This window comes from Anguilla rostrata, chromosome 8 (assembly GCF_018555375.3).
Source record: "Anguilla rostrata isolate EN2019 chromosome 8, ASM1855537v3, whole genome shotgun sequence".
NCBI lineage: Eukaryota > Metazoa > Chordata > Actinopteri > Anguilliformes > Anguillidae > Anguilla > Anguilla rostrata.
In genome coordinates, this window is record NC_057940.1 from 590,783 (window position 1) to 608,030 (window position 17,248).

A 17,248-nucleotide genomic window follows, 5' to 3' on the forward strand; every position below is an offset into this window, starting at 1 on the left:
CTGGAGCGTTTCCACCGGATCACTGATAACGGAAAACCTTCTTCTCCTGGAAGCAGACGTTGATCTTACGAAATAAAAAGCAAGTCCAGAGAGACTGCCAATCATCTGAGTGAAAATGTCTTCCACAGGTATCTGTGTTCCATCATCGTGTGTTTTATATTTTTTTTTTGGGGGGGGGTGGGGGAGTTGTCTACTATCATCATGAAGACTGTAAAACACAAGATGTTGCAAATTGCCAGGGTAACTACCAGGGTAGGGGAGTGACGGGGGGTACACAATTCACTCTGTCTGGGGGTGGGGGGGGGGATACCGGAGACTGGGAGGGGGCGAATACTGTGAAACCCTTCTGCACCTGCCAGTGAGAATAATCAAACCCACCCAAGGGCACTGCCAGCAGTTTAAATCCCACACTGCCAGGACACTGTATGGTGGTACTGCAGCACAGTGGGTATGAGACTAGGACTGTAGCTGGGAAGTTGCAGGTTCAAACCCCAGCTGTGTCACAGCTGCTGCTCGCATTGGATCGGGCACTCAGACGTAAAAATTTAAGCTGCACCAGCAATTGTGAATACGGCCACCCATAAAAAGAGTAAAATAAATAAGCGATCCTGAAACACAAGGCCCTCTGCAGCAGACCGGACCCAGCAGAGAGCACCAGCACACCTCCAGCACACCTCCAGAAGGGGGAACAGGCCATGTGTTCTCCCACAGTGAAGACAACACACCCTCAGGTGTTGCATCACCGCGCCAAAAGCCGTTCTTCCAGTCCAGCGGCACATGGAGCAGCTCAGGTCCTTCAGCAAGGAGCGACCTCCCAGGATCACACACGGACCCTGACATCCAGAACCAGCCCTGAGAACCAGCCTAGCACCCACAGAAAGTCTGCATTAAGCCTACAGACCACACTACAGCCCACACTGCATTAAGCCTACAGATCACACTACAGCCCACACTGCATTAAGCCTACAGATCACACTACAGCCCACACTGCATTAAGCCTACAGACCACACTACAGCCCACACTGCATTAAGCCTACAGCCCATACTGACCACACTACAGACGACACTGCAGCCCACACTGCATTACGCCTACAGACCACACTACAGCCCACACTGCCCACACTACAGCCCACACTGCATTAAGCCTACAGACCACACTACAGCCCACACTGCATTAAGCCTACAGCCAACACTGCCCACACTACAGACCACACTACAGCCCACACTGCCCACACTACAGACCACACTACAGCCCACACTGCATTAAGCCGACAGACCACACTGAAGCCCACACCCTTTTCCTGCTTTTAAACCAGAGAGTGAATGTGAGGGTTCTGCTGAATGCACAGCCACCGCTCCACACACCCCAGGACCCGCAGGAGAGCTGGCAGAGAGCCTGAACACCAGGAACCTGAACATCAGGAGCTCTGAAACAGAGAGGGCTGAAGTGTGCGCATGTTGTGCCATCTCAGGTTGCACAATGAAAACAAACCTTCTGCTGTTTTTTTTTACACTTTTCTTGAGGTTTTTCTGTTGCTGTTTCTTCCCTGCTTATTTGGAGGTTTTAAAATTCAGCGCTGGGACTACAGAGACGTGTAAAATCACCTGCCCCCTTCTACCCAGCTGGCTCTCGATTTCTTCTCCTTTTTGTCTTGTGGTTCCGTCTTTACTGATGGTTCACATAAAAAATCTCCACAGGGCCCAAAGTTGCTCATGTTCCTAGAGAATCACAGTGTCTGCAGGTTTAACTCCAGTCCTGGAGGGCCACAGTGTCTGCAGGTTTAACTCCAGTCCTGGAGGGCCGCAGTGTCTGCAGGTTTAACTCCAGTCCTGGAGGGCCGCAGTGTCTGCAGGTTTCATACAGGTTCCTGTGGTTTCCTCCAAATCATGCTGATTTCATGCTGAACAGCCTGCAGTGTGGGATGATGGTTAGCGAGCTGGGCTGGTAACCCAAAGGTTGAAGGTTCAATTCCAAATGGGGGCTGAGCTGATGTACCCTGAACAACGTACAGTAGTTAGCCTGAATTGGTTCAGTACACATACGGCTGTATAAACATACCAAGTGTAAAGACGTTTACAAAAAAGAAAACAGAAACATTAAATTGTGCAAGTGACTCTGGATAAGACAGCCAGCTGCGTAACTCTGCAGCTGAGTGTTATTTATTCTGGACTGCTTCTTCAAAGGCTGCCGGATCAGGCATTAGCCTAATTGCGCAAGTCTTTTCTTCTTCATGGGATTACTGCTCAGTTTACAAGCAACTGATCGTGTAACAAAGGTAACTTTTACAGTATACTGGTTATCCTTATTAAATGCGTAAGGCCTCATTCAACGCTGTAAAAAGCCAGAGCACCTCGCTAGGCCAACATGGCTGTATTAAACAATACATTTAGCCAAATATAGTCGATACTGAGACGGCTTTCTATCATAAATGCCTACCCGCGGTCTCAGCGCCAGGTCATTACTCATGTATCGAGAGTTTCTGCTACGAGGCCAATGTTCATATATCTCTGAGGGAGGAAGCTCTGCCGCCTGACATTTATGTCTGACACCGCTGCACGCGGAGCGGGGAGAATCAATTCCGGTAGATTAACTGGCCCGTGCGACAGTGAATCACTGTATCGCGCTACGAACAGAAACCGGTCGAACGGCAAAGTGACAGCACGTGGGAAAAACGGCCAAAAGTAACGTCTGAGAAAGAGCGGCGTGCTTAAACGGCAGAAGATTTGTGCCGTTAAAGGGGAATTGCACTTTATAACACTTCTGTTTCTCATGATTGTTACTGTCCTTCTAATGAATGTCACCATTTTTCGATTAGTTATTTCATTTTAAATGTCTAACGTTAGAAAGAAAGACCTATTTTTTTAGCGCAAGTCCACATAGTAGTACGGTTTCCGGTTTTTTTCTTCTTCTTCAATTTCGTTTCGCGGCAAAATCGAGAGGAAGCGAAGCAAAACATTATGTTAACTTAGGGTTGAAATCTAACAATCTTTAGGAAAACCTTAAAGCGGTATAAGAAAACGACGCGTTTTTTTCCACAAATGAACTAGCTGAAAACGCGAATGGCGAACAAGCGCAGCTGTTCCATTAGACCTGAAACGACTCGAGCCGCCGCAGATAAATTTGGGGAAAGTGATTTTTCAGTCTATTTCGCGTCTCCCCAGAGGGTTCATTACTTTGTCATAACTCACTCGGTGGAGCGGAGAGCGATACCGGTGCTCAGCGTGTTGCTTTTTCATTTTTCCTAAAGTGAATATTTGACCCACAGTAAATGCTGGGTTCTGGCTCCAAAACAAAGAGCAGCTTTCTCTTCTCTCCTGTAGAGTGTGTTTACACAGTGCTAAGCCAGTAGTAGTGAACTATATTTTCCCTCTGTTTGCAAAATGCCTGGAATACTGTCCAGCGTTAAAAATACTATATGCAGAATCATGAGTCTATTTCAGTAAGTAATATTTTTAGTAGAAAACAAAAGTAATTTATGGAAAATTTCAGTGGGGCACAGCAATAATATATTTCAAAATCCACTGCAAGCTTTTTTTTTTCCCTAAATGTGGAAAGTGAACTGCCTGACGGCATGTAAAGGCTGTGGTGAAAAAGTACATTTCTGCAGGTTGTTGTACCTGGTTACACCACATTACAGAGTCAAGACCACAACAGAACCAACGGTGGCTGAGAGTGCCACAAGGTCACACGTGATTGGTCCAAATTCACCATGGGAGGGGCCTAGGACACTAGATGATCAGATCCCAAGAGATCTCTACTGTGTGGGAACAGCGCATACTGCAGCAGGGCTAGGCCATGCCAGTGTAGCAGGGAGGCCATGCCAGTGTAGCAGGGCTAGGCCATGCCAGTGGAGCAGGGCTAGGCCATGCCAGTGTAGCAGGGAGGCCATGCCAGTGTAGCAGGGCTAGGCCATGCCAGTGGAGCAGGGCTAGGGCATGCCAGTGGAGCAGGGAGGCCATGCCAGAGACAGTTTAGACCCAGGCAAGATTCTCAGAGGGGTGGTGCATATAAAATGCATGTCCCATCACTCTCCCAGTCCTAAACGCATGTCACCTTGACTAACCTGTATGAATAACTGACTGTGAGCAGGAAGGACACCATCTTACACAGACATGAAAGATTAGGAGACCTGTTCAGACAAAAGGCCAAACTCTCAGTAAAACTTCCTGTGTTAATTCAGCTCTAACAGAGCACATACGAGTCCAACAGGGACCACACATACTGCGCAAGAGTTGATATAACACCGAACGTTTTACTGCGCTTTTCTAACCACAAAAAAACTGGACCGTTCCATCCAAAAAAACTGCAAAACACAGAAGAGCAGTTCCATGGTCCGTAATTGAAAAGGGTAACAGAAAGAGCGACAAAAAGAGCGACACACCCAGCTCGGCATGTTGAAACACACTCTCTCTGCCCAAACATTTCCATCTGATTCTCACCCGTCAGAGAACACCCTGCAGTGTCTGAGCATTACAAGTAAATGATCTGTTTCTCCTGTAATTACACTTCAGAAAAGCAGCAAATGGAGCAGGTAAACGTCAACGTTTGGACATTTAGGTTTACAAATAATATCCAGCAGAGCTGAACACTGTGTGTGAAATACACCACAGAGCAGCCTGCAGCTTCAGCCCTGGCAGTGACCCTAACCCTAACCCCTAACCCTAACTCTAACCATAACCCTAACCCTAACCTTAACTCTAACGATAACCCTAACCCTAACTCTAACCCTAACCCCTAACCCTAACTAACTCTAACCATAACCCTAAACCTCACCCTAACTCTAACCCCTAACCCTAACTTTAACCCTAACCCTCCCTATCCCTAACCCCCCCTAATCTTAACCACAACCCTAACAGCCCACTTTAAAGAGTTAAATACCGAATCCACTCGGGGCAAGGCAAAAAGCATGACATATTTATTTTAATTCTCGTAAGAGTGCTCATGGATTTCTGCATAAACACAGGACTATTAGTAGAAATAAGCACTTGATTGCAAATGGTGAGCCCAGTCTTCTGTTCGTAAGCTTCAGAGCAAATCTGGGCCAGTTTCAGACCAAACTTTTCTGCAAGCCTCGCACATCTCAGGAACTTTATTAAAGTCCCAGGGCGAGCCGGCTTAATGGATTTAGACATCACATCACCGCTGTGAGGAAGCTGAAGCTGCCACAGACAGGAACAGAACGTTAGCGCCATGGAAGAGGAGACACACCTGCAGCGGGTTAATGTCTGAGCTGCAGAATCTAACAGGCTCCAGAGACAGCTGAGGGCAGCCTGGCACAGCTGGCACAGCCTGGCACAGTGGCAGGTAAAGGAGGGCAGGGGGGACGCTAGCTAGCAGCTCCCAGCATCCACAGCGTCCCGTAAGCTGAGCTGTGGCTCAGTATTTACTGCGGAACAGAGTCTGTGCTGTTTCAGACAGGACCTCAAACACAGGCAGCTCAGGGGGGACTGGCAGGGAGCAAATGGGGGAGGGGGGCAGCTGGCCGTCCTTGTGCATGGATGGACTCCAGGGTTAGGGTTTGGGGGAGGGGGGGGGGCAGCTGCTGGTTGTCGTTGTGTATGGACGGACTCCAGGGTCTGGGATCTGCTGCATGCCAGTGAAGGCTATGGCCAGTGGAGCTGAAAGCTGATGCACAGGACCCAGAGTGTGTGTGTGTGTGTGTGTGTGTGCAGGACCCAGAGTGTGAGTGTGTGTGTGTGTGTGTGTGTGTGTGTGTGTGTGTGCAGGACCCAGAGCTGACCACCTGTCAATCAGCCCCCACCCCTCACAGGCAGCCCCACAGTGTGTGTGCGCGTGTGCGTGTGCAAGCATGTGTTTGGGTGTGCGTGTGTGCTTGTGCGTGTGAATTGGTGTTGAGTGTGTGTGTCTGTGTGAGTGTGTGTGTGTTTGGACATTCCAAAATTTGAGGAGAAGGGGGGGGGGGGGGGTTAACAATAAAAACTATAAATTTAAAAAAGATAAAGGAATGACAGCCAGACTGCACATCAAACCATAACTGCAAACTATAAACCTGCAGCAGCACAATATCAGCTGGCTTACAGCCCAGCCCAAGCTAGCAGCGCATGCCAACGCCTCACAGTTTCCCTCACTTTCACAGCCTAGGAGCGCATGCTAACACCTCCCAGTTTCCCTCATTCACAGCCTAGCAGCGCATGCTAACGCCTCAGTTTCCCTCATTCACAGGCTAGCAGCGCATGCTAACGCCTCCCAGTTTCCCTCATTCACAGCCTAGCAGCGCATGCTAACGCCTCAGTTTCCCTCATTCACAGCCTAGCAGCGCATGCTAACGCCTCCCAGTTCCCCTCACTTTCACAGCCTAGCAGCGCATGCTAACACCTCCCAGTTTCCCTCATTCACAGCCTAGCAGCGCATGCTAACGCCTCAGTTTCCCTCATTCACAGGCTAGCAGCGCATGCTAACGCCTCCCAGTTTCCCTCATTCACAGCCTAGCAGCGCATGCTAACGCCTCCCAGTTCCCCTCACTTTCACAGCCTAGCAGCGCATGCTAACGCCTCCCAGTTCCCCTCACATTCACAGCCTAGCAGCGCATGCTAACACCTCCCAGTTTCCCTCATTCACAGCCTAGCAGCGCATGCTAACGCCTCCCAGTTCCCCTCACATTCACAGCCTAGCAGCGCATGCTAACGCCTCCCAGTTCCCCTCACATTCACAGCCACACGTCTCTGATACGCAGCTCAAAGCTGAGGGAACGCAGGCCTGTCTGAGAGTAAAAGGGCTCGTTTGGAGAGTAAACGGTGAAGGCCGTGGAATGTGCGTTTTTAGCGCGCGACATTAAGCAGTCGAGCGGGATACATAAAGCAAGGAGAGGAGAAGGTCACGGTGCGGCTCGGAGAGACGCGGCGCTCGCTGAGCTTTCAGGAAGCCGCGGCAGATCAGCGAGCAAACGCCCGCGAGATTTTAATCTTCCTGCATTTTCCAGCAATGAGGCCCAGCTTATGTTTCAGGGGTGCATCTTGTGTTATGCCAAAAACAAATCCACAGAGCAGCTTTCAGATCTTTCCCTCATGCGAGAACCATGACTGGGATCAAGGTGGCTTCAAATCCAAGAGGAGTGATGCAATAAAAGCTAAAAATAAGCATTTTTTCTTCTTGGTACTTGTGTACATTTCGGCACTTCCTGTGTTTATGGAAATCCTGGAGGGGGAGACAGAGCGGTCCAGTCATTTGGAAAGTGGATCCGCGGCCTTCCAGTACATTCTGTTTGAGGTGCAGAGACTGCAGCCACACAAGGCAGCTTCACAAAGAGCAGCACCCACTCCACAGGCACAGAGACGGGAGCGATCGCACGAACAAACACTAAATTCAGACGCTCGTTTCCTGTTGCCCTCACTAACAGGAAGAGCAGGGCGCTCAGATCGGGCTCTCATTGCGCCGGGATCCCGTAACCGAGGTGACCAGCACTGAGCCGAGGGGAGCCATTCCAGAGCTAGCACGTAATCCGTTAGCACGTTAGCATTCCTTCATGTAAGCCTGTCCCACTCCCGCGGCGGGATGGCGCATTGATCTGCCCTGGCGCTGGAACCCGCAGCCGCGGCGGCACATCCATCACACTCACTGCCACCTGCCCCGCCCCCCCTTGCTCCAACACCCAGGGGTCCCCAGTGAGTACAGGCTACCACTGCCCAGCCAGGGAAGAGACGGGACGACCCGACAGAGGCGAGGAAGAACAGACCCCCCCCAAACTGAACAGACCCCACACAAACAGCCCCCCCCCCCACACACACGCACACACACACGCTTAACTGAGCCATCGCTCTAATCTGTGCTTTAAAACATCACATTCAGGGGAAGCATCCTGTGCGGTCCTGACCTCACACCCGTAACAGGGTGACACGTGGGTACACAGGGTGGCATGTGGGTACACACTGTCCGTACAGACCGTTTGGGCCAAGGACACAACGGCTGACCTTCTGCAAATGTCTGCTCCATATAAATACCAGCTGCAAGTTCATTCGGCAATTGTGCACTAACACAACATGGGTGACCTTCCTCATGGAACTTCCCCAATAGCAGTTGGGGGAGGGGGGGGGGGAGTGGGGGACATGCCACAGTGCAGGGAGAAGGCCTGGCCACGTAGCAGCAAGCTAATTTCAGCAGCTTCATGGAGAAAAGCTCACTGTAATGAGCATGCATGTCACTTCTCTGAGACTAAAACCATATGAAAAAACACTGAGACAAAACTGGGCATCATCTTCCTTTTTTAACAAGCCATTCGTGTCACACATCACCAATCAGAACGCAAGATGGCTACAGGTGACCGGAGCCTCAGATCAGCGCAAGGTCTGCTGCAGCATCTCGTCTGGCCTGGAGGGTCAAAGCATCTTTGTTCCTCGTTTGAAATCCTTGCACATAATCGTTAAGTGCACTAATTACACCGTCTGGTAAACACTGAAAATATGCAATTTTTCTATATTTTTAAATTTCACCTTTTTTAATATTTACATGTTTTTACATGATTTTGATTTTGCAATATTTACTGTAGATACTTTCAAATAATATTTGTTGTTTCAAGACCAATATTTGGCTATTAAAATATTTGCTTTAGCTGAGCATATTTATCTTAATGATTGCGATGTATGTAAGTGCTGATAAGGACAAACTGCGTGAGCCTCTGCGCTTTGCCTGATCAAACACACCAAAGCCCCGCAGACTGGGGTTCGAGCAACATGCCTGCATCAGCCAATCAGCCTGCAGCACCTCTGACCACTGCAGACGGCCTGGCGGTGATCAGAGCAGGAACACGGCCCCTCCGCAAACACCTGCTTTGGCTGAATAAATCCAACTCCAGGTAGAACCGGATCACAGGTGAGTTTAGGCACATGGGCCCCAGAGCAGGGTCAGGCCCAGGCTGGGAGGGCAACCCAAGCGTGGCCCCATTCAAGCACTAGAAGGTCAAAGGTCACAGCTGCTGACTTCACGGGTGAGTCAACTGTGCAGGGAGGGGGAGGGGCGGGATTCAGAAGCTCAGTTCAGCACAGAGAGGGGTGTGGCTCAGTATGGAGAGGGGCGTGGCTCAGTATGGAGAGGGGCGTGGCTCAGTATATACAGGGGGCGTGGCTAACAACTAACAAACAGCAGACATGATTTTAAATGTATGAATAAAGGCAGTGATATAAAGAGAATGGGGGGGGGGGTGCTACTCTAAGCCCTACCCTTTCCAGGCCAGCTGCCCAGGGCATGAGGAGAGGAGGCATCCAGCTGCACTGAAGCCTTAGAACTCTAATGTAAGCAGTAGGCTGAACAGCACACCCTGAATACAGACAGCTGCTCTGCACACAACCCTGAGGATTACACCATTAATCCCTCATTCTGCACATAAACTCAGGTGTTCGGTAACCTGGCAACAGCTCTGTGTGCCAGTTCCTTCAGTTCCTCCTCCTGGCATGAAGCGACTTGCCTGAGGTCTCAGAAGGGGGTGTACACCCCCACCTCCCCCCGGGACACACAAACACACACACACACACACACACACACACTGCACGCGCGCGCGCGCGCGCACACACACACACACACACACACACACATATGCATGCACGCACACACACACACACACTGCACGCACACACACACGTGCACACTACACACGCAGACACACACACACACACTGCATATTACGCGCACACACACACACATCCCTAGAGGGCTGCTGGTGAATTTTTCATGCGCTAATTGCATGTTAATGGAATAATAAGAAGAGTTCCATTCGAACGGAAGCAAATCTCATTAAAGTTTCGCTATTCGCCCGAACAGGTCTGTGCATACATCCTTTCTGGCTGGCCAATCGCGTGATTAGGGCAGGGTTGCAGGGACTGTGTTCGCTCCAGGGGGACTGAGTGGTGGGGAGCAGTTGCTGTGGAGACAGGGGGTTTGGGGAGGGCAGGGGGACCCTGTTCCAGGTGTAATGCAGTGGGGAAGGTTCGATTTCCGGGTATGGCACTGTCATTGTACCCTTGAACAAGGTGCTTGACCTGTATTGCTTCAGTAAATATCCGGCTGTTTAAATTGACACTATGTAAAAAAATAAATAAGTAAAAACACAAAAGCTGTGGAAGTAGCTGAGGACAAGAGCATCTTCAAAATGCCTGCAACATAATGTAATGCACAATCAGTTTTAACTTCTGCTACATTCAATTACCCAGGTTCAATCAGTTAATTTGCTGAATATGCCAATGCCAGTTCCCTCGTAGATTACACATTAAAAATCATCAATTAACGTTCACATATAGAGACACAAGAACAGTCTTCAGCTGTCACTCACAAGTGCGTCCATATTTGTAGCTAAACTGTCAGATCAGGTAAACAGAAGCTGCCGTTAAATCCTGAAATGGATTCAGTCCTCTGGGAATGGGGTTCTGCCCAGCATGAGACTGAGGTGTCACGTGACCTGAAATGGGAGGAGCCAGCCATCATTCGGTCCCAAATGTAAACCATCGGTGCAGTGCAGAGAAAATGGTTTTGATTGGATCAAATGCATCTGTGATTGACAGCTGTTTAAAGCTCTGCCAATTTTTCTGTTTTTCCCACTGCACCTCAATACCACAAGCCAAACAGCCGATGTCCACAAGCCAAAAGATTCAGATATAAAAAGGCTTACTCATGCATTCACTCAAACGCACACTATTCATCACCGCAAAACGCACAAGAGCCCCTCGATTAGGCCTATTAGCTCAGCAATAATACATTTTAAAACATTTTAAACCACTTTAATTGTACTAATCACCAAGTTAATCACTTCAGCACAATAATGAAAAACACACACGCGCATGCACACACACACACACACACACACACACAGAAACACAAACAGACACATACACACACACAGAAACAAAAACAGACACACACACACATGCTCACACTCACACACATGCAATATCCCATGGGAAAAGGGTTTTTTATTTTGGCAAAAATATCACAGGTACCGTTTTTCCCTCCTTTTAAAAATTCCACTCATATCGTAAGAGAGATCAAAGGTCCACACACTGGCTACAATGGCGGCAATCATACTCCCCCCGGGGGGGGGGGGGGGGGGGGGGGGGTAATGGAGTCTTTTATATTCTATTATATGTGATTTCGCTCTATTTTTATGCTTCCATTAACTTGCACAACAGAGTTTCACAGAAAGATTGGACACATGCAGCAGTTCTAAACAGGCTCACGCACTCAGACACATTCATAAACACAAACACACTCTCACTCACTCACGCACACACACTCACTCACTCACTCACACCCACACTCACTCACGCACACACTCTCACTCACGCACACACTCACGCACGAACACAGACACGGACACAGACACAGACACATTCTCACTCACTCACGAACACAGACACGGACACAGACACACACTCACGCACGAACACAGACACGGACACAAACACAGACACCCTCACTCACTCACGCACAAACACAGACACGGACACAGACACACTCTCACGAACACAGACACGGACACAGACACAGACATGCACTCACGCACAGACACGGACACAGACACACATACAGACACAGACACAAACACAAACATACTCTCAACTCAGTCACGCACAGACACAGACAAACACGCACTCACGCACAGACACAGACACACATACAGACACAGACACGCACAGACACAGACACAAACACAAACACACTCTCACTCACTCACGCACACACTCACGCATAGACACGGACACAAACACACACTCATGCACGGACACGGACACAGACACACATACAGACACACAGACACAGACACGCACAGACACAATCTCACACACGCGCACACACAGACACAAAGACATGCACAGACACGCAAAGACACACTCTCACGCACATACCCTCTTAGATACTGCATACAGATGGGACTGATGGTAACACTGGGGCCGCACAGTCAATGCCAGGTTATCAGCTCCCATGCAAACCACAGGGGAGAATGTGGGCAAATACTCAACACCAACTAAAATCTTAACAGGGTACGGAAAAGAAAACAACTTTGCACAGCAGTTACATTTCCACATCAGACAGAGGGGCTATTCAAACGAAACTCCATCTAAACAGAATCAGCCACCCAGCCTCCTTCTGGCTTCACCACCACGGATTCCTGGGAAATGAGGTGAATTACGTCTGGAGCTTTTCTGCACCACTGGGCCAGGGTTCGCTCCAAAAACCCAAACCCTACACCCCCAACCATCGAGAGGGCCAGGGTCCACTCCAAAAACACACTTACTACAGCCTACTGATTAAACACACACACTTACTACAGCCTACTGATCACACACACACACACACACACACACACACACACACTTACTACAGCCTACTGATTAAACGCACACACAGACACACACTACACACACGCACTTACTAAAGCAGCACAATGCCTGAGCCCGGGAGCAAAGCCCACAGAGGGGTTCAGCTTCTGTCCTGTTTATCCTGAGGAGGTCACCACTGTGGCCTAACAGCCTGTCCATCACGGCAGGAACGCTGACTCTACGCCAGACCCCAGTGCATGCTGGGCTTTCTGATGTTTCAGCACTTAAGTGAATGACATCAGTCACTCATTGGCCAAGGAGTTCTTTCCAAGCCTGAGATTGGCTTCTGACTGAAATTAAACCAGGAAAAACTGTAGACCCCTCCGGGATGGGTTTGACAAGCCTAGACTATGCTGACCCCTCAAAAGGATTCACCCTGAGACCCCCATACCGCAACAGCGTAGATCACCCTAACGATGAGACCCCCATCCCGCTACAGCATAGATCACCCTAACGATGAGACCGCCATCCCGCTACAGCGTAGATCACCCTAACGATGAGACCGCCATCCCGCTACAGCGTAGATCACCCTAACGATGAGACCCCCATCCCGCTACAGCGTAGATCACCCTAACGATGAGACCGCCATCCCGCTACAGCGTAGATCACCCTAACGATGAGACCCCCATCCCGCTACAGCGTAGATCACCCTAACGATGAGACCGCCATCCCGCTACAGCGTAGATCACCCTAACAATGAGACTGCCATCCCGCTACAGCATAGATCACCCTAACGATGAGACCCCCATCCCGCCAGAGTAGATCACCCTAACAATGAGACCGCCATCCGGCTACAGCATAGATCACCCAGCAGCCGGGTGAAGACAGCACTGACACCTCACTGACACCTGAGACTTCAGCACTGCTATTATTAAACACCAGGCATGCCACAACACTGTGCCAGGGTCACTAAACACCAGGGATGCAGAGCCCAGCCCCAGGGGACCATTTCTCTTTGTTCCCATACAGAGAGCCAATTCAGGCCTCAGAAATAAGGAGCAAGTGCTGTTAAGCATCGACTCCAGGACTGGGGTCAAACCCTCTGACACTGTGGCCCTTCAGTACTGAAGTTAAACCAGCAGACACTGCGGCCCTCCAGGACTGGAGTTAAACCTGCAGACACTGCGGCCCTCCAGGACTGGAGTTAAACCCGCAGATACTGTGGCCCTCCAGCGAAGCATTGGGGTCATCAGGGCATGAAGGGGGGGGGGGGGGCAGTGGGGCAGGTATGGTGGCCGGTAACCGCTCCTGGATTTCATGCCAACTCCAGCTCTCAATTATCTCATTAAACCCCATCATTCAGGCGATCTGACATTTTAACTACATTTCCCTGCAAGTGTTCCTAAACACACATCATAACGTAACACTGAATCATTCCCAATTTGAAACACTTCACTGCGGTTTGCTCTACAGGTCAGGCGGGGCTGCTGGATGCAGCCAATTGCTTGATTAAACGGTGGAAACAAAAACCTGCAACGGCCCAGCAGGACCGGAGCTGTCCACCGCTGCTGTAGAGACACAGATACCTGCTCCAGCAGAGAGAGGGGAAGGAACGCCAGCGAGCCATGCGCCATTCAGAGGGGCTGGCAATAAAACATTCCCTCAGGGGTGTGACTGCCCCTACAGGTGAGGAGGCAAATCGGCCCCGATTCAGCACACAGGCAGCGGGGGGAGTCTCCCCAAATGGGCCTGACACCCCGACAATTGATGCAGGAGCACTCTCACATCATTCTGCAGGAACTGCAAATATTAAATAGGTGTCCAAGCCCAAGAAGGAAACTAGGCCGGTATAAAAGGATTCATAAATTTACTGGAGACTCAGTCCATGGGTGCACTACGGATCTCCCTCTGTGGTAATCAGGCAGTACAGAAGGCACTGGGGTCATTAACATCATTTTTCAAGGTGAAGCCATTCATTTCCATAACTTTTTAAACCACATAAATACTTTTTAAAGCAAAAATATTCCACCTTCTTGGACAGGGATGCAAAATTAAAGCCTTCTGAGGGCCGCAGTGTCTGTTTCTGTGGTTCTCGTCAATCAGCAGTGAATTTATGTCTTGGACTCAAGGTGTACCAGATGGCTTAGCCTGTAGTCAGTGACAGTGCTGTAGCACGCCAAAAACCAGCAGACACTGCACCCCCCCCCCCCCCCCCAACAGAAGAGTCTGACACCCCTCATCTGTGATACTGTCCCCCCCACTCTAAATGAAACCAGACAACATGTCATGTTAGCTTAAATTTTTACTTTGACTTTTTTTTGGAAAAAGGAAAAGGTCCAGAGCTGCTGCCTTAGTGTGTGAGAGAGTCCAGCTCACAGGCACATGAGCAGTCAGTTTCTTTCTTTTCAGTTTCTTTACACCAGTCACACACACTACGTGATGCTCACTCAGGACCTTATGAGAAACACACATCACAGTTCAAGGGTACACCTTTTTAATATATGCAGAGCCGTCTGTTATAAACGCATTTATTAAGAACACAAATCCAGCCGTCTTCTGAACAAACGGTTTTAGCAGTGAGAGTAACGCTCAATGCTGGGCCCGTGGGGAAAGAAATACGCTGCCCTGTAACCCCGGTAACCTAAAGATGCCACACAATGTGTAACGTTTCCTGCCACTGTCACGGCCAATTAGAACAGCCACACATGACAAATGATCGTGAACTCACTTAACGGGCCTCAAGATGTTGGACGAAATGCCCATAAAATCTGAACAGGGCCTTCAGTCACAGAAACACCGTTTAACTACCATCATTCACTTAGTCACTCAAAGGTGTCTGAAAATTGCTAACACGTTTTTTTGTTTGGCTTAACTGACTCATAACTATGTATCACTATCTACACTTCTCAGTTTCTGCTATTAACAAATTCATCAAGATTTTGCGAAAAACATATTAGATTTTCTTGGAAAAGTTCTCCCTCTTCCAATGAGATGGTGAAAGGAAAGTATGGGGGTAGAAAAATATCCGACTTTCAGAAGCTACAGCAACAGCGTCACGCAATCCAGCATGATGTAACCTCAGCCCAGTCCTGCTTTTCCTCAACTAACTTTTGAGCCAAACCATCTAACCTTGAGGAATGGCCTACTACAAAAAGTGAAATTGAATGCATAGACAGTGGAAAATATAGCACCCTTCTGTAGTTGGTCCAGGGACTATTGTGCACTTATTCATTTCATTATTATTTCAATAAATTTCAGGAGATAGTCAAAGTCCTCCCAAACACACCTTAGCGTATTTTATCGCTGATGCACGAGCTTGCTTGCGCGGTTGTACCGGGATTGCTCACATCAATGCAAACGATGCTCTTCTAACAGGCCCGCAGCAGGCGGTATCTCAAACCGTAACCGATCAAAATGGCGTTTCCCGTTGTTTAGTAGCCTACGGTTTGATCTGAGCCTCAAACTTAAGCAACCGCGGTGATCTCATTCTTTGTTCGCAAAACCACGTCCAGTTTTTCGTGACTGTGGAATTCTTAACTTATTGGACATTCGCTGTAGTTTCCTTCCCTCCCCTCCAGGGCCTGGTGTCTCCAGGAGGCCCGAGGCTGAATTTATACTTACTCCTGCATCCGTGCAGGACACACGCCACTAACAACTTAAAACACATGTAACCCACGAGATGATACGGGGAGCTGAGCACACCGCGTTGATTTACGAGTACGCCGTGCCTTTACAAACAAATGAGACGTCAAAACACAATCTGTCTTTTCCTTGCGGTTTAAAGTGGCTATACCCTTCTTGAGTTGTGGCAATGGTCAGATTAGCCGCTGCAATGAGTGACAAATAAAAGTATTTGAAAAATGCAAAACAAATTGTCAAATGTAGCTAGAGGAAAATCAAGTTAATGTCAAAGCTGCATTTACGAATTTTTGCTATTCGAAAGCCTCGCCTTTCAAACTTCAAACAGGATAGCAAGACCCCGGTTGCACGTTCTTGCAGGCTTTACTCGTCCCGTGTGATAGCCTAACTATGTTACTTCAGCTCAAGTTTTTTGTCAGTCGCATAATGCATGTGCTTTCACATTATTTAATTAATTAATTCGTTTCGTCAATGTCTTCCCAGAACTATCAAATTCACCAGCGGGACTATTAAAAACTATGTCCCTATGGAACTTTTGCTGGTTCGCTACAGCCGGGTACTATCGCAGTAACAGCACGAAAATGGAAGAGAGGATCTTTAAACACGCAAAAGTTAGAGAAATAAATGGGTTCCCGTGCTAAGCAACCCCGTTAAAACGGTTTGGTCGGTTTAATCGGCACAATCTTGAAGGATTTCCCCCTGTTCTTTCTTCCCTCCGCTCCCAGAAAAGCGCCATATTGCTACACCGCCGCACCGGTCCTCGGATTGCAACACTGTTTCCAAATATTTTCATGGCAACAAGAGCACAAAGAAAAACAAACGTAACTCACCTTGGCGATGGCTTTTTTGTACCTCATTACGGCTTGCTGAATCAAACTGTGGACTTTAATATTTCCATTTCCACAGGGAACCACCACCCTGGTCCGACCGAAACACACCGTCACTTTCATAGTTTTATTTCCGATATATCCCACAGATCCAGAAGAAAACTCAAGGTGCGATGCTGCTTCTCCCCGTTCGCCTCGACATTAATTCTCTTCGGCCTCACACAGATTGTATCCGAAAAGAAGAGACCGGGATTCTTCACCTTTTCTCCATTGTGGAGGGTTTACGATGTTTGTGTCTGACCACCTGTTTAATGTTTCTGCGATCGAGCTGTGATGAGTAGGCTACGAATCCAGCAATCCATTGAGTCGCGCGAGCGTCTCCCCGCACTGGTCACAACGAGTATCGACTCATAAATGGGAACTCTCCTGCCTCATTGCGTTCCATAGAAATAGGACACCTCTTCACTCGTTCTTTAGAGTAAAAGCGTGAATTAAAGTTGAGTCATGCGAAAATAATT

At 48.8% G+C, this 17,248-nt stretch overlaps 1 protein-coding gene across 1 annotated transcript in view; it reads right to left on the reverse strand.

Annotated features, from left to right (window-relative positions):
- Window positions 1–17,248, reverse strand: part of LOC135260451 (partitioning defective 3 homolog) — a 253,512-nt gene extending 236,264 nt beyond the window's left edge. Inside the window, 1 exon segment of the mRNA XM_064345669.1 lies at window positions 16,734–17,248. Within this exon segment, the coding sequence (XP_064201739.1) occupies window positions 16,734–16,853 (120 nt within the window). The 5' untranslated portion in view covers window positions 16,854–17,248.